At 43.2% G+C, this 14,445-nt stretch overlaps 1 protein-coding gene across 2 annotated transcripts in view; it reads right to left on the bottom strand.

Moving 5' to 3' along the window:
- The window catches only part of il12rb2l (interleukin 12 receptor, beta 2a, like), a 74,840-nt gene extending 68,559 nt beyond the window's left edge, over nucleotides 1–6,281 (bottom strand). For both annotated transcript variants that reach the window (XM_084328843.1, XM_084328844.1), the window contains exons 1-2: nucleotides 6,203–6,281; nucleotides 2,505–2,646 (exon numbers count right to left, since the gene is read on the bottom strand). In XM_084328843.1, coding sequence (XP_084184969.1) covers nucleotides 2,505–2,646; nucleotides 6,203–6,275 — 215 coding nt within the window. In that variant the 5' untranslated portion in view covers nucleotides 6,276–6,281. The remainder of the gene's footprint in view (nucleotides 1–2,504; nucleotides 2,647–6,202) is intronic.
- Between the last annotated feature and the right edge of the window lie 8,164 nt (nucleotides 6,282–14,445).

Below are 14,445 nucleotides of genomic sequence, written 5' to 3'. Positions count from 1 at the left end.
ATCGCGTCGTTTCCGTTTCAGAGCAGTTAGAAAAGCCCCCGTTTTGATATAAAAAACAGCTCATTCTGGAGCATTCTATGAAAATCGTCTTTTAGTGGAATATTCCACAACGTTGATATTCGTCAGCCTTTTTATGAATCGTTTTCAAATAAACGCTAGATGATCAATATTATACGTGCACGCAAGCACATTACGGCCGCGCGCGGATAATCGCCTCGTTGATTTCCTCTCGGACTTTTACAGTGAAACCGAAAGAAGACATTTCACAAAACAGCCTATATCTTCATCAAACTTACTCTGATTATCCTAACACTGATAACATAGAGTCCTTACCTGACATCAGATGGTATCCAACTGGTATATTCCAATTCCTGATCACCATTCGAAAAAATCGATACGTGTATGGATCCAACGCGATACTGTAGAACTCCATGATCAGCGGGGATCTGAGGTTCCAGAATGAACTGTGGTAACCCCGGCTGGATCAGTGGACTGGAAAATGTGGAGTACCGGATTTTTTTCCCCATTCATTTTCATTGAGTCCATTCCAAAATCACTTATGTCATCTGGGAGACGACAGGGGGCGCTTTTTTCCACAGTGATTCAACGTCACTATTAAAAACCCGAGATATCTCGTGAGTGGCACTCAGTGTTTTTAATGCCCCTGGGCTAAATGAGGATATTGACTTCATGTGTTATCTTTGATTTCTATCCTATATGTTTATTGCCATTGTATTGTGTGTATTCTTTGTACCTTACATAGGCTACATAGGCTATTATATTTTTCTGTATATTGCTTACTGATTATTTATCTATGCTTATACTTATAGCCTGTTTGATATATATTTTTTCTTTTTCTACACTGTCACTGATTGATGGCTCCGCCCTTGCGTGTGCCTTCCAATCATCACTCGGTTCAATCATTTGGTGTTTATTGCTTGATTGTTTCACCTGACACTCACCTGTGGGTATGTAAGGGGGTGATGTGTTTGTACATTTTACTCTAATCCTGATGAAGACCGCTATGGTCGAAACATGTTGATTAGATTTTAAATGACTTAGCCACCTTTAATAAAGGCCTTTTAACCATCTTCCCTCTGGATTTTACATCTTTTTGAGTGCCTGGATCGACTCTCTTCTCTGAACTCTGCATTCCCGGTGATCCAAGAGCACCTTAACCTATATTGAACTGAGCTAACCAAGTTCTCCTTTTGAGCACCTGGTTGTTTTTTCTCCTGCTTGCACTATATATAAAATCTTGCGTTGATCTGATATTTCTTTCTCCCGCGATCAAAGCTATCTGTGTGGACTGTGTGTGACTGTTTACCGTTGGCTGCGGGGGGGGGGGGGGGGGGGGGGGGGCTGGCTAGATAATCAGCCGAAAAATTACAACGTGACACTAAAATGCCTTTTCTCGTCTTTTCCTGGAATTACTCAGAATCACTCAAACTATACTCATTAAAAACGGTATAAAAAGGAAATGTACGGATGATCTGTTTTTTGCATGTTGACCAGAAGCAACTCACTGACAGTCGACGGCGTTATTAGATCCATAGCTATAATATAAAATATAGTTTTAGGACTCGCAAGTTTGGCATTCTAAAACTAGATCCATTCAAGTCAAGTCAAGAGTTTTATTTGTCACGTACAATGAAATGCGGGAGGTCTTGCCCGCAACGATGTGCAATACAGTGGGTACAACATATAATAGAATCCAATACAAAAAAAATTGTGCAATAACACATTGAATAAAGACCTGGCGCTGAAGGGGGATCAGCGCCCCCTGCTGATGGCGGGCATTGTGTTAAAGAAAAGTTACAAAATCTCCCCATGGTTAAATAATAGCAGTGTTGGTCAGACAAATAGAATCTATAGAGCTGCTGAACGAAAATGGAGGAAAACCAAACTCACTGTCCACTGCGAGCGGACAATTTTTCTAAGATTATCACAGAGAATGTTGGAAACTCTAGAATATTATTCTCAGCCATCGACCAGCTACTCAACACTGCCCCCACCCTCCACAGTCATCTGCATCAAAATGTGAAGAACTAGCATTATTCTTCAATAACTAAATAACTTCAATTAGAACCAGCATTAGTCCTGATACAAACATGACACCATCAGCAAACCCTGCGAAAAAGTAACCATAGGAAAATTTGCTTGCATTACATCAACTGAGCTTTAAAAAACTGTCATGGAATGTAACTCCTCCACTTCCTGTATTGACCCTATACCCACAGAATTTTTAGCGAATATTCGAGAGTATTGCAAGTCATGTCCTAAATATTATAAATAGGCTACAGCTTTGACTGCGCAGACAAGCATTGACAGCGAGACAGCAAAGATAGCTCCGGCCTCCTAGAAGCTGGAGGGTAGGGGAGAAAAGCCACGAGGACAGAGATAGCTTCGGCTAACAGATCAGGCTTGGGACGGTAGGCAACATGGGGGGGGGGGGGTAAAAATTTGACCCCTGGGTGCTCGAAGGGAAAGGAGGTGGTCTTTACTTTGTGTATGCAGACTCCCACTGCAGGGTGTAGGTGGTGGGGACGTGAGTGTCCCCTCCTGGCTCCCACACACACAGGATGGTCCAGTCATACTCATCATAGGGGATATGGCACTGGGGAACAGAGGGTGGTGATGGAGGACCTGCAAAGGAGAGAGAGAGAAAGATTTTAACCACAAGACAGAGATGACGCATGCACATGCTTATGTACACACACACGTTTCCAATACTTTATAACAATTCACAGATCATACTCAAATATTAACATTGTTTCCGCCACACTTCGTGGGACACGTGTGTGTGTGTGTGTGTGTGTGTGTGTGTGTGTGTGTGTGTGTGTGTGTGTGTGTGTGTGTGTGTGTGTGTGTGTGTGTGTGTGTGTGTGTGTGTGTGTGTGTGTGTGTGTGTGTGTGTGTGTGTGTGTGCGTGTGCGTGTGTGTGTCGATCACTAGACTTGGTAAGTACAGGAACTACCCACCACTCCACCCCTTTCTAGAAACCACACACAATGAGAAGTGACACAGGACACACTACAGCGAGCTATGTTCCCCAGACAGGAAACGAGACTTAACACCCATACGCCGTCGCCAACTCCTCTTCCCTACCAGAACCAGAAACATTGCATCCGCCAAGAACAACCATCCCCACCCCCACCCCCACCCCCTCCTAATAGACAGTCTCCTCCCCACCGCATGTATATATTCTCTCCCCGCCGTATGTATATTTCTCTCCCAACCACCCACCCCCTCCTAATGTACAGTCCCCTCCCCATCACATGTATATACTGTATATTTGAATATCGTATATGTCACAAATGTAACAGTACTAAATACATGTATGTCATCATGTATGTCCCTATGCCATAAATGTCATGTATGTTGTGTATGTCATAAATGTCACTATGAATTGAAAATGGGGGACCCTGATGTAAACAAGACAAACATCTTTCTCTGGTCTGCATCCCCTTAACAATTGTGTGTATTGAGCCGTACTGTATTGTACCCATTCTGCAATCTGTTAAATAAAGTTTTCATTCATTCATGTACACAGGTTTAGTCTTGTTGACGTTGGTGAAGAGGCACAACTATTTAAAGGGGGACTTCACCCCTTTTTTTAGTTTTTCACATCAAAGACTAAAAGAAAAGCTGATGCCACAGAATCTCATACATATCCCAAAACGGTGAATGGTGTTGCACAAATTAATTTGGCTTACAACAAGATACTTAAAGCAGAGACCTTTCACAAGGAAACAAACCAAGTTGTTCTCACTTGTTGTAATATTTTTAGCTACATAGGGAGGTGTAGTCTGATGTCACTTTAGTTTCCCGCGCGGTCCACCCGTATAGGGATTTATCATTGGGAAAATTTATTATCGGCTATTATAATAATTCTGCCTCATGAACATTGGCAAGCTTTCCATTTTGCACAAAATGAGTTCCCTTCTATCACCAACATTATTGTTTAAGCATTTTTGGTTGAAATAAAATTAATACGTAATTATTTTACGATTAATTGCGAATTGCTTCATGTTGAGCTATAGATTGTGGATGAATACACACAGAAAGGTACACCATGCCAATGTTCATGGTTTATTTGTTTTAAACGAGACGATTTAGAAATGTGTCCATTGGAAATACATTGCAATTTCAAGCGAGGTGGACCGGCCGGAAACAACAATGACCGTCGTAACCACTACAACTCCCTATAAGGCTCTCCGTTAGAAATGTCACCTAGCAACCTCTCGTGAGTGTTTGATAAAACAATTACTGAACGTTTGTTTTAACCGGCTGCGATGTGAAGCATAGCTACATGCAGCCAGGGAGCAGCGATGTGTTGACCAACAGCTCTGAATTAGTCCAGCATGCCATGGGAAAGTACCAGGAATCCATAGCATAAACTGTTAGTCCATAAATAACAGGCACACATGTTGAGGCAAGTGACCAATTATGTTAATGTGAATCCATCTGTACATCCTAATGTCTTTAGTTCCGAGGACGAGAACCATAGAAGGAAATGTAATTTTAAGCACCAGCATGCACAGACTACTTTACAGCAGATGTGTATTTCTGTATGTGGCATCAAATGGTGTAATTCTCTACAGAATGAAGAGTTGTACAAATATTTCCCAGCTCAAGAAAATGTATAAAGAAAGAACAATTAGATTTAATTTTTTGAAGTTCAGGGGTAATAGCTTTCCCTATAACTTTTTTCATGATATTGTAAGTATTCACTGTTAAATGTGTGTAATTGACAGACCTATCTATTTCTAGTGTTTATTTATTGTTTAGAGTAAGGGGCAGGCAAAATACGATTTTCTTCTCCCTGCTCCTTTTCGCTCATGGAAGGTACAAATTGAGAGGTGCTTTTATTATGAAATTATACTATTATGGAACTGTGCATTACCATGAACGGAACAAATACAAATTAAATTAAATGTTCATCCATCTGTACACTACAAACTGCAATAAGGAGCAACATGTCTCAACGCTGAGGTTTAAGGCTGAGGAGGAAGGAAGGAAAGACTCCTATTGATAGTAGACATTATAGTAGGGTTGCCGTAGTGATGTGGAATTTCCCATGACTAATAAACTCATGACAACACCGGTATTACTAGTGACACCGGGCATTTTACGAAATGACACTCAATATCTGTAGAGCGCTTACTTTGATCTTTAACGTTATGTGCTACATTGATCCGCCGTGTCTGTCCATGTGTTTTTAATACATTTTCAATGACAAGTATAAATTTGTTGGACAGATAGTTGACAATAGGTTCTAATTTTAAAATAAACAAACAGACAGTAATACATTCCGTAAATGTTCTATCCGACGGCTGCTACACAGACTTATAAAATAGCTCTGCCGTCCACAGACTTTCAGTTTATAATGTTGTCTGACTAAGTATTGATAACATGCTTAGTATTTTACAAATACTACATTTTTTATTTGATGACTGTGGGCATTCATGCACAAATGAACTAAATGGGTTTTTTTTTATTAAAAAAATTAGAAGCATAGACTGGTGGGCAAGTAATGTACTCAGTGGATGCCTGAACACAGAGTAACACCGGTATCACAGACTAATGTGGCAAGCCTACATTATAGTAGCCTTATTCATAGTATATATACAGTATTTGTACCATTGTATAGTACAGGGGTTTCCAAACGTTTTCATGTCATGCACGATATATCGAGGCTATATCATTATTGACCGTTATCAGTAATTATTTTATTTAACGGAATCAGTCCGATGACCAGAAAAGGACAATACTTGGTCTAACTGCACAGGTTCTTGTTTCTTTGCCACAGGGTTTTGTTTTGGTACTTGCATGAGCACAAAGCATTGAAATAGACTGCAGAAACATTAATAAACTAAATAAAGACAGACTATTTTCCATGTTATAGTATTTTCATATCATATAACTTTCAGTATAGAGAATTTACAGATGACATATCGATATCGGTAAATATCAGTTATCGGCCATGACACAAAATGTTGGTATCAAAATATGAATATCAGCGTATCGCTAATGTCCCCCATCCATTACCCCCTACACCCATTACATCTAATAAAAGACACACTGTAACATAAACAAGCAACAGTGGAAACCGTGAATGTCAGGATAATCACTTTGTGGGAACCACTATATTAAGTGTCTTTTAGTCTCACTTTCTGGCTCTGTGGACACTATTCCTTACCTGGAAGAGCTACACATCCTGACAGGGCAACCAGAAAGATGGAAAGAAGGCATTTGGTCCCACACCTATCCATCACATTTGGCACATAGTCCTGAAGAACACACAAGTGCATAGCTAAGCGCACAACACATGCTGTGCATACACACATCAAAAGGCACAGTGATTCACACCACCACACACACATGATGCATGCATGCACACACACAATCACATGAGACTGAGAGAGCGATATATCATTTATTGTTTGGTAGGTTTGTATACAGGTTTCCTGTATATTTCCTCAGGGACTTCTAGGACGATTAGGCTACTTGACTCAATGAACCACCGTCTCCCATCTCGTGAATATTCTCCAGGGAGGGTCATGCATGCAGGTAGCCTATTTATTATACATAACTGTTGTGTTGTAGCGTTATTGGAAGACATTGCCCGTGATGCCATTTTTAAGCAAAGTATAGTCTACTCATCATGTATGAAACTAAATAGTTATATTAAAAATACATGTAAAACTAAAAATAGTGAGATGGAATGTGCTCTGGTGTCTGACATGAACAAGTTACAGGTTGAAAAAACCCTCAGCTCAGAACTAGGAAAAATCTGCATATGGCTCGCTGATAACAAACTATCATTACACATGGGCAAAACAGAGTCCATTCTCTTCGGCTCAAATAACAAACTCAGCAAGACCGACGGCTTCTCAGTTACAGTGGGTGACAATATTGTCACAAGGAAAGAAGATATTACCTACCTGGGTTCCATCCTAGAGGCAAATCTTTCCTGTGACAAAATGGCATCCAATGTAATAAAAAAAGTCAACCAACGAACTCGATTCTTGTACCGAATCTCCTCACTGGTAAACAAGAATACCCTGAAGACTCTGCAGGAGCACTCATTCAAGGGTACTACGACTATGCTTGAAGTTGCACCTCATGGTACCAAAGCACCTCAAAGGCACTAAAAACAAAATTACAAACATCTCAAAACAAACTGGACAGACTACTGCTCGACCTTACTCCTAGAACCCACCTGACCTCACCCCTGCCCACTTTGACAACCTAGGATGGCTTAGAGTAGACAACAGAGTACAGCAACTTGCAATGGGCCTGGTCTACAAGATACACTACACGACCAAGGTACCCATGTACATGTCAAAATACTTCCCAAAGGTCAGTGAATACCACGATCACAACACCAGAGGGAGCTCCACAAATCATGTTAAACCCAGATTCGGCTCAAACAAGGACTAAACACGTTTCGCAATTATGCCACATCAATGTGGAACGCCCTACCCAAAGCTGTAAAGGAATGTGAATCACTACCCACTTTCAAAAACACTCTCAAAAAACATCTACGGGAGACTGCAATTCGAAACTGGCCCCTGTAAATGTCCTAACAACCCCCTCCAATGTACAGTAAATCACCAAGTATGGTCTTGTCAATATTCCAATGTACAGTTTTGCTAGTTTGTACAGTGTCTCCCCCCCCCCCCAACCACCTCCAATGTAGACGCCCCCCGTCCCCGTCCCCCCCTCCACCTACCCAACCTCCTCCAATGTACAGTTTCTACGTCAACTCAAATGTATACTTTTTCTCTGGATTCTTTTCGTATCACAAACAGTACTGTATTTGCAAATCTGGTATGTCATAAATGTATCTAGATGTAGCAGTACTGTCTATCTGTATGTCATATTGATTGATTGATTGAAAAGTTTATTAACAGATTGCAGAATGGGTACAGTACAGTACATCTCAATACATACAATTGTTAAGGGGATGCAGACCAGAGAAAGACTTTCGTCTTGTTTCCACCAGGGTCCCCCATTTTCAATTCATCATAACATATATGACATACATGACATACAGATAGACAGTACTGCTACATCTATACATTTATGACATATCAGATTTGCAAATACAGTACTGTTTGTGATACAAAAGTGTCCAGAAAAGGAGTGTATATACATTTGGCGTAGAAACTGTACATTGGAGGAGGTTGGTGGGGTGGGGTTGGGTGGGTTGGGTGAGGGCTGTACATTGGAGGTGGGGGGGGGGGGGGGGGTTGGGTAGGGGACACACACACATTTTACACTGTACATTGGAATATTGACAAAGCCTTACTTGGTCATTTACTGTACAACTAGGTTAGGACATTTGTAGGGGCCAGTTTCGAATTGCAGTCTCACGTAGGTGTTTTTTGAGAGTGTTTTTGAAGGTGGGTAGTGATTCACATTCCTTTACAGCTTTAGGCAGGGCGTTCCACATTGATGTGGCATAATTGCGAAACGTGTTTAGTCCCTTGTTTGAGCCGAATCTGGGTTTTACATGATTTGTGGAGCTCCCTCTGGTGTTGTGATCGTGGTATTCACTGACCTTTGGGAAGTATTTTGACATGTACATGGGTACCTTGGTCGCGTAGTGTATCTTGTAGACCAGGCCCATTGCAAGTTGCTGTACTCTGTCGTCTACTCTAAGCCATCCTAGGTTGTCAAAGTGGGCAGGGGTGAGGTGGGTTCTAGGAGTCAGGTCAAGTAGTAGTCTGACTAGCTTGTTTTGAGATGTTTGTAATTTGTTTTTTAGTGCCTTTGAGGTGCTTTGGTACCATGAGGTGCAAGCATAGTCGTAGTACCCTTGAATGAGTGCTCCTGCTAGAGTCTTCAGGGTATTCTTGTTTACCAGAGAGGAGATCCGGTACAAGAATCGCGTTCGTTGGTTGACTTTTTTTATTACATTGGATGCCATTTTGTCACAGGAAAGATTAGCCTCTAGGATGGAACCCAGGTAGGTAATTTCATCTTTCCTTGTGATAATATTGTCACCCACTGTAACCGAGAAGCCGTCGGTCTTGCTGAGTTTGTTATTTGAACCGAAGAGAATGGACTCTGTTTTGCCCATGTGTAATGATAGTTTGTTGTCGGCGAGCCATATGCAGATTTTGCCTAGTTCCGAGCTGAGGGCTTTTTCAACCTGTAACTTGTTCTTGTCAGAGACCAGCAGGGCTGAGTCGTCCGCAAACAGGAACAAGTTGCAGTCACAAGCTGACGACATGTCATTTGCATAAATTAGGAATAGTAGCGGTCCTAGTATGCTTCCTTGTGGAACACCACAGCTCACTGTGAGGGGGGGGGATAGGGTACCGTTTACTTCCACCATCTGTTCCCTCCCCTCCAGGTAGGATTGTATCCAGCTCACTGATAAACTATCAAAACCAATTGCTTTTAGCTTGTCAATCAGAATGGTGTGATTGACAGTGTCGAAGGCCTTTTGTAGGTCCAGCATGACCATGCCGCAGTATTTGCCCGCGTCCACCTCTTGTTTGATGTGGTCGTTCAAGTAGAGAAGGCATGTGTCAGTGGAGTGGGATGTTCTGAAGCCAGATTGGAATTCGTAGATTAGATTTTTTTCCGCGAGGTACTTTTCGATCTGTTCGTATACTATTTTTTCCATGACTTTCGAGATGGATGTAAGGATAGAAACAGGGCGGTAGTTACCCGGGTCTAATTTGCTGCCCTTTTTGTGCAGGGGTGTTACTCTCGCAATTTTGAAGTCCTTGGGGACGTGTCCCTGTTTTATGGAGAGGTTTATTATGTGTGTGATGACTGGGGTGATGGCTGCTGCTGAGTCTCTGAGGAATTTGGAATATGTCATATATGTTACGATGAATTGAAAATGGGGGACCCTGATGTAAACAAGACGAAAGTCTTTCTCTGGTCTGCATCCCCTTAACAATTGTATGTATTGAGCTGTACTGTACTGTACCCATTCTGCAATCTGTTAATAAAGTTTTCAATCAATCAATCAATGCTGGAAGAAGTTAACTGTACGGAAACTAGCGTCGAGGCGTTTACACGGGGAAGATTATGAGAATTGGTTTAGCATGCCCTACACAAAACAATGATAGCGGCGTATACATTTATTTAATTGAGAAAACAGACAGTGCACTAGATATCGCCAAATAATTGGTTATAATGATGTATGTATGGTAGATACTTTTATTATTTATTATCAAATTGTCAATAGCAGTACAGTTGTCTAGATTACAGGCAATACTGAAAACAATTGACTATTATGACGACATTATGACGAATCAATATATCGCCATAAATAACTATAATCCCCACAACTATTACGTTACGTTAACTACACAGAAAACGTATGTAATAGTAATACATTACTTACCTCATCACGAGAGCTGCCCAAATGTCGTTCTTGCATACTGTAATAATATCTTGACACGATCGGCGGAGATGTTACAGTATTTGTTTGTAAAATATTTTAAAACGTTCTGTGGGCCATGTTTTTCAAGTTAATCCGCCCCCCTTTTCCAATAGGGGATATCTGCAGAGCCGCAAGCCCAACGTCTGGGCGGGGCTTCGTGTCTTGTACTCTGTTTGACTGTGCAGTAGTCAGTTTGTGCTGTTTATTTTTACAAGCAGTGAGGACTCGACAGCATTTGCATTTCTGTGTTCCGTGTTGCAGGTTAGGGTTAGTGTTACAAGAGAATGGGATTGTTATATAAACCCCCCCACAATGGTGTGTGTGTTGGTCAGTGGTGCAGTCGTAATATGGGAACTGGTAACACTGTGCGTGCATATGTGTGCGCGTCACTGACCATCAGCAGTGTAATCACTCTGCCTCAGTGATCATCTAGTAACACTGCGTGTAACCGCGTGTGACCACGACTGCACCACTGGTGTTGGTACGGTCCAGCAGGGACCAGGATGTAAGGTACGCTGTTGTGTTATGGGTTGGGATTCAATACAGATGCACAGTGGATACGCTCAAGTCTCCTGTCTCGTTATTTAACACAAACATGGTGTCAGAAGTGGCTATAATTACGTGAGTAATTATACGGATATGGTGCGCTACGGCACAGGAAATCGAGGAGAAGGAGAAGTCGGGGAGTGAAGCAGTGAGCGTTTGCGGCGAGCTAAGCTACAAACAAAAACACAGCATCACCATGGCAACAGCAATACCGCCACCAGAGGAGATGAAGATGAGCGGCGATCTCGCAAGTAACTGGGATAATTTCCGATCGGAATTTGAGGACTACATACTGGCAGCGGGATTGGAGGACAAGGTAAAAGAAGTGCAAGCAGTAATCTTGCGACGCGTGATGGGCAGTGAATGTCGCCATATATACAGACATAATTTAGGACTTACGGCGGACCAGGGGAAGGACGTGACCGTCATCATTCCTGCTTTAGATGCATATTTTAAGCCAACAAGGAACATTATTTTTGAAAGATATGGGTTTGGGAAATGCAATCAAGATGAAGGGGAACCCATAGATTCATTCATAACAAGGCTGAAGGAGAAGGCGTCTTCTTGTGATTATGGGCAACTCAGAGAGCAGTTGATAAGAGACAAAGTAGTGCTGGGGGTGTGTGATGAGAGTGTGCGCCGTCGTCTACTCAGAGAGAAAGATCTTACACTGGAATCAGCCATTGAGATATGCCGGGCTGCAGAAATGACTGATATTAGAATAAAGGCAATGACACAGGATAGACATCAGACATCAGCAATGATACCAGAGACTGTACATGCGTCAGATGGCCGGCGGCCACGAGTTCTACCCAGGCAGGAACTATCTGACAGGTCTCAATATCAACCTAGGCAGGAACGCTCTGACAGGTCGCAATATCAACCTAGGCAGGAACGTTCTGACAGGTCGCAATATCCACCTAGGCAGGAACGTTCTGACAGGCCTCAATATTACGCGCCAGGCGCGAATTCAAGCGCTGCGTGTAGGTTCTGCGGCACTGCGCACAGGCGCGGACGGGAACAGTGCCCAGCCTATGGCAAGACCTGCCGCATTTGCGCAAAACTCAAATCACTTTGCTGTAGTATGCATGCAGAGAGGCCAGGCCACCCGACAGCTACATACAGCAGACATTGACACTGAATACCTTGAGAATATGTACAGTGGGGAGGCAGAGGCTCACATATACACGGCAGAGAGCATAGGGGCAGTTCAGGGAGGTGGAAAAAAATGGTTTGCCAATTTAAAGATTAACGGAGGGTTGCAGAGGTGCCAGTTAGATTCAGGGGCAACCTGTGACCGGCAACATCACCTCCTGGTTTGGGAATAGCACTGCACAAGACCGTAGCAGACTACAAAGAGTGACACGTTCAGCCGAACGCACAATTAGAGGGGGGCTTCCCACCCTCCAGAACATTTACAACAAGCGGTGCAAGGGGAAGGCTAAGAGAATTATTAAGGACTCGAGCCACCCGAACAACTGCCTCTTTGAACTGCTGCCGTCAGGCAAGCGATACCGGAGTCTTATGGCGAGCACAGAAAGACTCAGAAGGAGCTTCTATCCCCAGGCCATCAGGCTGCTAAACGAACAATAATCGCTAAACGAACAATAATCACTATGCAACAACCATCAAATGCACACAGCACACACACCCACACGCACACACACACTCACTCAAACAAACAACACACTGCAGCACCCACTCTCCACACTTTAGATCACACAAACACACTTACACTTTATATTTATTGATAAAGGATTTGCACTACAACTCGTACACCTACTGTGAATTGTACCTAAACTGCACCTCGTCCATTTATGCCTTGCACTATATAGTATTGTATATTAGTACACTGCACAGTATTGTATATTGTATGGTAACTACGTCTACGAACATTGTACATATGTCTAAACTGAACACTGTGACCTCTTTTTTTTTTCTTCTAATTTTTACTATGTTTTTATTTCATACTTATCTTGTCATGCACAGTCTCTGGAGCGCAACAGTAAGAAGCATTTTGTACAAAAGTATTCTGTACTTCTGTATGACAACTATTAAAGAAACTTGATGTGATGAGCATAAAAGACATGAGGAGGCTGGGCCCTGGAGCAAGGCTATTGCCCAGCCAAACAAGGTTGGTGCTGTATTCAGGTCAATCAATTCCCTCATTTGGCTTATTCAAAACCGAGTGTGTAGTGAGAGGGAAGACGCACAAGCTGACCTTCGAGGTAGTAAGAAGCAGTCAGAGACCCCTTTTGTCAGGTGAAACCAGTGAGCGCCTAGGCTTAATGCGCTTCACCATCCCTGAGGAGCTGTTGATGGTAGGACATAGCAGCTCAGTCCCACTAACCAGGCAGCAGCTTGTGTGTACGTACGATGAGGTTTTCAACGCCCCTGTGGAATCAGTCCCAGGTGAAGTTTATTTTGAGTTGGACAGTAATGTAGCCCCAGTGCAAGCTGCTCCACGTAATGTTCCAGTGGCACTTAGGGAGGCAGTGAAGGCACAATTAGATAAATATGAGAAAGATGGCCACTTGGTTTCAGTGTCGGAGCCAACAGAATGGATCAGCAATATGGTGATTGTCAGACGGCCAGAGAAGCCGATCAGGATATGTATAGACCCAAAGTCATTAAATGTGGCTTTAAGGAGATCTCACTACTTAATGCCGACGCTGGAGGATGTCCTATACAAGCTGCCCAGGGCTCGCATTTTCACTCTTGTGGATGCACGGGATGCTTTCCTACAGTGCAGGCTAGACGAGGAAAGTAGTTACACCACCACATTTTGGACACCTTGGGGCAGGAAGCGTTGGTTAAAGCTGCCATTTGGGGTGTCTGTGGCCCCAGAGATATACCAGCGAAAGCAGCATGAGCTTTTAGCAGGGCTCAGTGGAGTAGAGCCCATCGCAGACGATATACTGGTAGTGGGCTGTGGGGAGACAGAAGAGGAGGCTATACAGGACCATGACACTAAACTGATAGCACTCATGGAGAGGTGCAGAGAGGTTAGGTTGAGGCTAAGTTTGAAGAAACTGCAGTTCAGGCTCAGAGAAGTCAAGTTTCATGGACACATCCTGTCAGCAGAGGGGCTCAGGGCAGACCCAGAGAAGGTCAGGGCGGTCCAAGACATGCCACACCCCACGGACGCCAAGGCGGTGCAGCGGTTTATTGGGTTTGTGACATACCTCGCAAGGTTCATGCCCCGCCTCTCTGAGATATGCGAGCCACTGAGGAGGCTGTTGGACAAGGCCGTCCCATGGCACTGGCTTCCCAAACATGGTGCGGCGATCGAGGAGATCAAGCGTCTGATCACAGTGGCCCCGATCCTGAAATATTACGACGTGACCAAGCCGGTCACCATCCAGAGTGATGCAAGTCAGAAAGGACTTGGCTGCTGTCTGTTCCAGGAGGGTCAGCCAGTAGGGTACGCATCGCGGGCACTGACTCAGACAGAACAGAACTATGCACAGATTGAGAAGGAGTGT

This window comes from Notolepis coatsorum, assembly GCF_963971535.1.
Source record: "Notolepis coatsorum genome assembly, chromosome: 14".
In the NCBI taxonomy this organism is placed as follows: domain Eukaryota; kingdom Metazoa; phylum Chordata; class Actinopteri; order Aulopiformes; family Paralepididae; genus Notolepis; species Notolepis coatsorum.
The sequence above is the reverse complement of the archived record's forward strand: the minus strand, read 5'-3'. Positions and strand labels throughout refer to the sequence as shown.